At 48.1% G+C, this 10046-nt stretch overlaps 1 protein-coding gene across 2 annotated transcripts in view; it reads right to left on the reverse strand.

Annotated features, from left to right (window-relative positions):
* Window positions 1–9527, reverse strand: part of slc2a12 (solute carrier family 2 member 12) — a 16006-nt gene extending 6479 nt beyond the window's left edge. Inside the window, exons 1-4 of one of the 2 annotated variants that reach the window (XM_063223474.1) lie at window positions 9421–9527; window positions 8429–8546; window positions 3196–3563; window positions 385–1435 (exon numbers count right to left, since the gene is read on the reverse strand). In XM_063223474.1, coding sequence (XP_063079544.1) covers window positions 385–1435; window positions 3196–3563; window positions 8429–8519 — 1510 coding nt within the window. In that variant the 5' untranslated portion in view covers window positions 8520–8546; window positions 9421–9527. Of the gene's footprint in view, window positions 1–384; window positions 1436–3195; window positions 3664–8428; window positions 8547–9420 lie in introns of those variants that run through there. The other variant, XM_063223475.1, reaches the window with a different exon arrangement.
* Between the last annotated feature and the right edge of the window lie 519 nt (window positions 9528–10046).

Raw genomic sequence — 10046 nt, forward strand, 5'->3', positions numbered from 1 at the left:
CAATAGGGCGATGAACTGGAAGAAAAAAAAAATCATCGGACCAACATCATGTGTAAAGCCTCCAAAAATAAACTCCGACCAATGGGCTGACAGACATGGTGATGTTTCCGTTAAGACTTAAAACTATGAGTAGGAACAAAGCAGTGAAATTAAGTGAAGTGACAGCCCACTTCATTGTGACACAGCATTCCACAGCACACACAGTGCTCACTGCATAAAATGAAACCACTCAAGGGGGTAGCCCCCAATGCCCCCCAATAAGCTAAGTCTCATAACTCATAACCAAAGCAGCATTTAAAACATTTTGGAGATTTTTTCAGAGTGTGCCTAATCTTTGACTAGTGATGAATGTACTGCAAGTGTATGTCATTCACACTCTCTTACTTGGTCCCAGACTGAAGGAGAAGGCCGTGACGTACACCAGCAAGCTGACCAAGGAGATCCACTTGAGCGACGAGGACACGCTCTCACCCTCCTCCTGCGCCACACTGCCCCGCTGCCCCAGAGCGGGGCTGTACCCGGGGTAGCTAAGGTTCATCGTCATGGGGAGGGTGGACGGGGTAGAGTGGTACAGTCCCGCAGGCATAGCAGCGGCAGCAGCAGCCATGTCCTTGTCACGCCCCCAGTGGGAATGGTTGTGCCCGGAGGGGGGCGGCGCGCTACTCTGACACAGGCTGCTGACCTGCGTGTGGCTCTGCATGGTGGCCACCCCCAGCGTGGCCAGCGACAGCGTCATGACCACGGCGCCCACGGTCAGGAAGGCCTTGGGGCCCACGCGGTCCACCAGCAGGATGGCGGGCAGCGTGCCGGCCACTTTGACCAGGCCCAGGCCCGTGGAGGCCAGCGTGGCCGCCTGGTCCGACTGGAAGCCCACGTGGTGCAGCACGGTGGAGGCGTAGGACAGCAGGTTGGGCTGGCCCGTCACCTGGGTCAGCACCACCAGGCCGGCGCCCACCAGCAGCCGCTGGCGCATGTTGTCGTGCCCGCGGAACAGGTCCAGGAAGCTGTGGCGCTGCTCGCGGCACAGCGCGGCGCGGATGGAGCGCAGCTCCTCCTCCACGGCCGGGGACGACGGCGGCAGCGGCGGCAAGTCACCCTCCGCCGCCTCCGCCGCAGCCGTTGCTCCCGACGTCGACGACGACGATCGCGTCTCCCCTGACGATGCCGATGGCGTCCCCGAGCCCCTGAGTCGCTCTAGCACGGCGCGCGCCTCCTCCTCCTTGCCCTGGGCCAGCAGGAAGCGCGGGCTGCGCGGCAGGAAGTACATGGCCAGGGCCTGGGCCAGCGCCGGCGGGATGACGGCGGCGAAGGTGTAGCGCCAGCCGCCGGGCACCGCCGAGAAGGCGTAGCTCAGGCCGAAGCCCAGCAGTACGCCCAGCACCACCATCAGCTCGTACAGGCACACCAGCCGCCCGCGCCACGCCTGCGGCGCCACCTGTGGACACCAGAGGAATAGGCACCTTTATATACAGTATATACAGTATATACTACCCCCAGCACCACCATTAGCTCGTACAGGCATACCAGGCGCCCGCGCCACGCCTGCAGCGCCACCTGTGGACACCAGAGGAATAGGCACCTTTACAGTACACATGTTTAGGCACATTTATGTACATATACACGTAGTACCCCCAGCTGCACCTTCAGATCATACACAGGCACACCAGGCGCCCACACCATGCCTGCGGCGCCATCTGCGGACAAATAAGGAATCGGTACATTTATATACAGTACATTTTTCAAGAAGGAGGCCGCACACTGAAGAAGGCACATGCCGAAACGCGTTTAAAAAACACTGCTGTGCTAGGTGCGGCCTCCTCCTTGAAACATTGAAATTAATATACACAATAATATACATATACACATCAACCACACATCACTACGCCAGGCACCACCATCAGCTCGTACAGGCATACCAGGTGCCCGCAGCAGACCTGCTGCGCCACCTGTGGAGACATGAAGGATAGACCACGCGACACTACAGCGTCACCTGTGGCCGGAAGCGGTATGAACACACATTTACATACTGTACACATACAGCACAGTACAGGTTCAGTATAGACCTGCACATACAGTCCATACAAATACTGTAAAAGCACAAAAGCACTTGCCTGTGACGCCACCTATTGTTGCAATATGGTTGCAGCCCTAATAGTGCATCATGTACTTTTTCTGTTGTTGAATGGCAAGAGCAAGTTCCCACTTGTCAAGAATGATGTGTTCTGTGCGCTGAAACTCTTGACATTATGTCCAGGCAGTGAGGGCATGACAGGAAATGACAGGGAAAAGTCTGTGCAATACTCTAGTGTAGTAGTGTAGTGTAGTGCAGTGGTTCTTAACCTTTTTTCTTGAAGCACCCCCTAACCTGTGTCCAAGACAAGCCGCACACCCCCAACTCAAACGTCTACACGTGTATCCACAAAAAAAAAAATGATTTTAGTGATTAATTACAATGATTTTAGCTTTAGACATCTATCAATACTTTAAGGACTTTACATGGGGACCGAAATTTGGTCTTGATTTGGCCTGATTATTATGTTTTAATTTTGGTCCCAACCTCAACACAAACAAAATTCCACGCACCCCCTGAAACCTCAGATGCACCCCCTGGGGGTGCCCGCACCCCAGGTTAAGAACCACTGGTGTAGTGTACCAATCTCTGCAGTGTAAAGGCAGGGCGCTGTCTCATCCACTGACGACACAAATGGCAGGAAATTGTGTAATACATAGTTTGTATGTACTGTATGTACCAAACGCGGCAGGAAGTAGTGTGTGCACTGTGCAACATTCTAGTGAAGTGTAGCGTAGTGTACATGTACCAACCTCAATGTACAATGTAAAATGTGCAATGACGTGGTTCCGAACAGTGCCACGGCCAGTGACAGGAAATCATTTGTGCAATGCATAGTCAAGCATGTCCTATTGGTACTAGCCAGGCTGTGCCCTCCTAGTGGCGCAAATACGGGAACTCCTCCCACTTTGTCGATGAGCGAACAACCATAAGCAAACCAAGGGAGGCGGGTCAACCATGCCGTTTGGGAAACGTTAATTGTTATGCTCTTGGTCAGACCAAGTCTCAAAGAGATTTGAATGCCGATGATAATCAGGCTAATGTGTACCAACCTCTGCAGGAAATAGTGTGTGCAATACTCTAGTGTAGTATAGTGTGTACACGTGTTGCGTACGTGTACTAACCTCTGCAATGTACAGGCAGGACGCAGTTCCGGACAGCGCCACGGCCATGCCCACCACCACCCTCCCGGCCACCAGGGAGGCGAGAGAGCTCAGGCACACCATGAGCAGCGTGCCGCCCACCGCCATGCCCGCCGTCAGCACGATGGCGAAGCGCCGGCCCCAGCGGTCCAGCACGGCGCCCCCGGCCACCGAGAAGAACAGCGCGCCCAGCAGCAGCGAGCTCACCACCATCTCCTGGCCCCGGCAGGAGAGCGCCAGGTCCCCGCGCAGCTGCAGCAGCGCCCCCGAGATCAGGCCCATCTCGTAGCCCAGCAGCAGGCCACTCACGGAGGCCACCAGCGCGGAGAGGACCAGCACCGCTCCACAGCCTGCACAGGAGACAAGGAGGGGGGGTATTATAGTCACACACACACACACACATTGAGTATACATTCACCAGTTCGGACAGGACCAGCACCGCTCCACAGCCTGTATTATAGACACACACACACACACACACACACACACACACACACACACACACACACACACACACACACACACACACACACACACACACACACACACACACAGACACACAGACACACACAGACACACACACATAGACTTTGAGTATACATTCACTAGCGCAGAGAGGACCAGAACCGCTCCACAGCCTGCACATGGGAGAGAAAGTGAGGGGAGGCATTACACACACACACACACACACACACACACACACACACACACACACACACACACACACACACACACACACACACACACACACACACACACATTGAGTATACATTCACCAGGACACTGGCAGCCACTGGCAGCCAACCACGTGAGCTATTTTTCTTGACCGACAGCGGTTTCCAACTATCAGAGTTTGAGTTGTGCGCAGCCAGGGTCGCGCAGCCAGGGGAAAACAAAAAATGAGAACCCAGGTATTGACACACACACACAGACATTGAGTATACATTCATCAGCGCAGAGAGGACCAGAACCGCTCCACAGCCTGCACAGGAGAGAGGTGGGGTATTACACACACACACACACACACACACACACACACACACACACACACAGACACATACACACACACACACAGACACATACACACACACACACAGACACATACACACACACACACACACACACACACACACACACACACACACACACGCACGCACAAACACACACAACAACAATGATGCTAAGTCACACTCTAGTGTGGGTGTCAAAATAAGAGAAGTTTTAAGGGTACAAACAACACCTCCTTCTCCAAATATGACGACTACCAATAATGGAGGATATTGAGCAATATTTGGCTATTTGCTGTGCCTTTGCTTTCGTGAAGCCAACAAACACATTAAGTACAAATTCTAACACCATGGGTGCTGGGCGGAGTGATATTGCATACATGGAATTAGGTTAGCTTGTTTGGGACACACACACATGCACACACGCACACAAAGACAGGGGATGCAGGAAATGATAGAAAGATTAGAGAAGAGGAATGAGGGAAATAGAGAGAGCAAAATATCTTCTCTGTAGATCGAAATGGAAAACAGTAGAGGACCAAAATTCACCAACAAGAATGAGTATGCATATATGGTATCATGAAAGATAAGTCCCCAGATTCACCATTGCATCTGCTCACATATCTGCTCACCAGATAAGTCCCCAGATTCACCATTGCATCTGCTCACATATCTTACTGACCTCAAATATTCAGGAGACGCACATCCCTCCCTAAACAAGACAGCTAGGGAGTGTTTTCAGTTGTTACTATAGACACTCATGCATGTCAACATCACCCCATAATTCCTAAACACTTCAACAAGGCTGGACTGGGACCAGAAAAAAGGACTGGCATTTTTTTTTATTTTTTTTACAAATATGCATTTAATTTTTTTTTTTTTTTTAAACCCTGCAGCATCAGCCTGTGACGAAAGACAGCCCAATTGCAGATTGCAAGCCTGCACTTGCAACCCTTGTCTAAAGTACTAAAAGCTCTGCTTTTTCCAACCTTAAAAGTACTTGTAGAGTAGTGTTTCTCAACGGGGGCAGTAAAGCAGTAGGAGAGCCCTAGGAGGGTGTTGAAAAGGATACAGTTGAGAGGGGGCGATGCTTAGCTGCCATTGGTGGCATTAGTCCATTTAATTTTTTAATAGAGTACTATAAGGGGGGCGTTGGCAGGGTTATGATGAGGTCAAGGGGGTGTTGAGAACCACTATTGTACAGTGTATGCAGGCACGCATGCAGACATGTCCTGCCTACGCTGTACGTACTGCCTATTTTCTCTTTTCCGTCATTATAATAATAAGCGCCTTTGCAGCCATCCTGCCGGGTGGAAACTTCAGGGATTGATTTTGGGATTAGCTCTCTCTTTCTATCTTACTCTCTCTCTCTCTCTCTCTCTCTCTCTCTCTCTCTCTCTCTCTCTCTCTCTCTCTCTCTCTCTCTCTCTCTCTCTCTCTCTCTCTCTCTCACACACACACACTTCATTACTGTTTACTTATGGACGTTGTGGAGCCGAGAGCACCTACTACCGGGTGAGTCACCCATGGGCACATTGAGTCCTCATGCCAGTGCCATCAAGCCAGTCTGACTACTCAATCAACCGATGCCACTGTATGGCACAACAAACCCCACCTCAGCAGCGTCTTTACACACACATATGCACGCGCAAACGCACGCAAGCACACACACACACACACACACACACACACACACACACACACACAATGTGGTGCCAATTTATGTCTCTGTTGGTGAGTGCTTGTGTTTACATGACTCACTGCCATTTAGACATCGTAGAGTTTCCCAAACAGACGTATTGTACTGTGTGGCCAACAAAAGTGATCAGGTCTTGTTAAGTAACCCTTTCATGCAGATGAGATGGCCAGCAATCCTGTTCACTATTTGCAGAAAAAAAAAGTACCTACATCATAACATTCAATGACATTGCCAAGAGTCTAGTAACAGATTAAGATGTGGTACACACAAACAAGCACACACAAACAAGCACACACACAAATTATATAATAGATAATAAAGTGCTCATTAATGAATAATACACATCATGAGACCAGTCATTTTATCGCTGGCACTGTCTGGCACAACAAACCTAACCTCAGCAGCGTCTTTACACACACACACACACACACGCGCACGCACGCACGCACGCACGCACGCACGCACGCACACACACACACACACACACACACACACACACACACACATTGACACTAGGGCTGAGCGGTATACCATTGAAAAAACGTGATAACGGTTTTCACCTACACAAGGTTCACTTTTTGACGAGAGAAGGTTTTTTTAACGTTTTATTCCAAAAAAGTGATTAAAATAGAAATGGAGATTTATTACAATCCAGGATTTTATCTCATTTTTAAATTTAATTTCAGCCTTTTCTTCAGAAACATCGAGATGTGGGGTAAAATCGCCGCTTATGAAAAAAAATTGTGCAGAGAACCGTGATATTAATTTTCATCAAGAAAACCCTGATACGCATTTTTTCCACAACCGCCCAGCCCTAATAGACACACACACACATACAAACAAGCACACACAAACAGGCACACACAATATTATATAATAGGTAATAAAGTGCTCATTAATGAATAATACACATCATGAGAGCAGTCATTTTATCGCTGGAGCGCAACAACAGGTGACTAGAACTCATATCTCCTATCACTGAGCCACAGCATGCACACACACACACACACGCACAAACACGCACACGCACACGCACACGCACACACACTGTCTCTATCTGTCTCTTCCTCTCTCACCTAGACTATTACCGATCAATACGTGGACTGTGCCCTACAAATTATCAGACAAACAGAAAAACACTGCATTTTATTGGTCTTGTTCAGCAGCCAATTGAGCACATCATAAATGAAATGCTTCCTACGGTGAACGTGGTTTGACCTGATACATTTTCTAGAATATATTATTATCATGTATTTAAACCTTTCATATAGCAAGGGCTGTCACGATAACAAATTTTGCTGGACGATAAATTGGGCAAGAAGTTATTGCGATAAATTGCCTAACAGGGCATAAATAACCTCTAGATACTTTTGAAGTGTTATATTTTGTCTATTTATTATTAGTTTTAGTCATCAACAGTCGTACAACACTTGTCTCAATGGCTGAGCTTGACAATGCACAACTGCACTGAAAATTAAAAGTACACCAACATGTAAGCGTCATTACGCTGAGTGAAATGTGCCTATGGGTATTCAGTCTCTTAGGTAGAGAACGGGAGAGAGTGACAAGGAAAACAAAGAAACACGCAAATACTGTGGCCAGAAAAGTCATTGTGCTTCTAAAAAAGTTATCAGACTATATTGACTTATTGAATATTGTGACAGGCCAATACAGAGCCTATGTTATAACCTTATTGTCCCCAAAATGCTAATGACCACGTTGTAATCTGTTACTAAAGACTCTTGGCAATGTCATTGCAATGTTATGATGTAGACACATTTTTTCAGCAAATAGTGAACAGGATTGCCGGTCATCTCATCTGCAGGAAAGGGTTACTTAACAAGACCTGATCACTTTTGTTGGCCACACAGTACAACACGACAGTCTATGTGGGAAACTCAATGTCTAAATCAGTGTTTCCCAACCTTTTTTGTCCTGGGTACCCCCTAAGCCATTTTGTCATATGACATGTACCCCCTCGCCCTCACTCATGTTCTGTTGCTCTATCCCAATGTGACTACAGTCAATATATTTGTTATTATTACATCTTTCCGCGTACCCCCTGAGGTGTGCTCGCGTACCCCCAGTGGTACACGTGCCCCTGGTTGGGAAACACTGGTCTAAATGACAACAAGTCATGTATACACAAGCACCCACCAGCAGACATATAAATTGGCACCCCGGTGTGTGTGTGTGTGTGTGTGTGTGTGTGTGTGTGTGTGTGTGTGTGTGTGTGTGTGTGTGTGTGTGTGTGTGTGTGTGTGTGTACTGTGCATGTGCGTGTGTGTGTGTGTGTGTGTGTGTGTGTGTGTGTGTGTGTGTGTGTGTGTGTGTGCGTGTGTGTGTGTGTGTGTGTGTGTGTGTGTGTGTGTGTGTGTGTGTGTGCGCGCGCGCGTCCATGAGTGTGCGTGTGTGTGTGTGTGAGTGTGTGTGTTTGTATTTTTCAAGCTCTGGTTGCTATGCCAACTGTTTCCCAAGGGGGTCTGATTAGTTCCCATGGTCACACTACCTGCGCTGGTCTGCTGCTGGGCGCTGTCTGTGGAGTGGGTAGCTTTGGGGTCATTTGAGGTGAAATGCTCGGCCTCCCGGCTACTGTCCATGGTTCCTCACGACTCAGGTGAGATGTTCTGCAAAGGAAATCAAGAACAGAAGAAAACACACAGTCTGTGTGAGGACGGACACCAGCAGCTCCAGCAGTGGACAAACAGTTATTTTCAAAGTTTTCTGCATAGATTCTAGGGCATAGGGCAACTATTTCTCCCAAAACTGAATTTAAAGGAGGTAGGTCTTATCCAATCTCAAATTTAGTCTGGTTTATCAGACAGGTAGGTCTAATAAGCTGTGGTTAAATTATGATGAGAATTTAAATAGATCCCCTCAGATGTTGTCTCATCCTACTTGCATGGGTAGGCCACGTTTTGTCCATAAACACAGGTAGACAACCCTTCCCGAAAACAAGGCTGGCAGCCAATGATACAGTAAGAGCTGGCAGCCTATTTGACACTTCTTTGCAAGACTTTGCAAGACTTCACTAAGTTGGACTGGTTCAGTCTAAGAAAAATATCAGTAGCTGTGCCGTTTCAGTTAGTTTATGTAATAATTAGCAACGCTAACTAGTCATAACGTGGATGGCTATTTACACAAGACCTAAAACTAAAGCAATATTTCCCAAGCACTGGACATCCATAAATGAAAACGCATAGGCTACGGCATAGTGTCCAAGGTCATCAGATTACGATAGGCCTGTCTGCAAAAAGAATTGGCCAAAGTAACAACGCAAGAAAGAAGTCTGTTCTTTTTTTTTAACTTAACCTACTTGGACTTTTAGTCACCTGGGTATACCTATCAATTGTAAAAAACAGCTGTCAACACTGCAGTCAGAGATTTCGAGACAGCTGTTGTTGAAAGTGTGCACTTAAAATCGCTCAGTTAATTAAAAAAAACACATTTAGATGCAGGAAACGAGTGCCTGCCAACAGCAAACGTTCGTCTGAAACTTACCTTAGAAGGTCACTTTCGTGGTTTTGGTGCAATCATGTTTGTCGCCGAGCTTTATAACTTTATGCAGGGCCGACTCCAGACTGTGCTCCGAAGTCTGTTGTTTTGGAGACGCCTCAAGAAAGGCCTGTGTCGTCTGCGACTAAGCCACGCCCACCCACAACCAAAACTGGAGGACTGCTCTGCCCCGTGCCCCTATCACTCTGCTATGCAAATTCACTGCCAGTGCCTAGAGCCACTGAACTCGCACGATCATCGGCAGCAGAGCATAAGGACATGCAGTCGGGGGAGGCCATGACACTTTCAAAACGGAAGCAAAGCTTTACAGTTGGGTTTTCAGACTAGGCTGTACACTAGGCAATTTCTGATATCGGTCCCTAGCAGCCCAGCCAAAGCTGTCAGCAGTCGTGCCAACAAACTGTCTCCTGCTGCATAGGCTATCTTCTCTAATCTCTAGGCAACAAATGTATTTTCTGCTTTGGGTTCATAAAAATAAATGAATGAAACCTTTATTGCCCGGAAAGGAATAAAGGTGGACACTTGGACATAGGCCTAGGCCTACACAAAGACAAGTCTTCTTTTGAGACCTACAATAGCCTATGCTATAACCTTACTGTCACCAAAATTGT

This window comes from Engraulis encrasicolus, chromosome 18 (assembly GCF_034702125.1).
Source record: "Engraulis encrasicolus isolate BLACKSEA-1 chromosome 18, IST_EnEncr_1.0, whole genome shotgun sequence".
Lineage (NCBI taxonomy): Eukaryota > Metazoa > Chordata > Actinopteri > Clupeiformes > Engraulidae > Engraulis > Engraulis encrasicolus.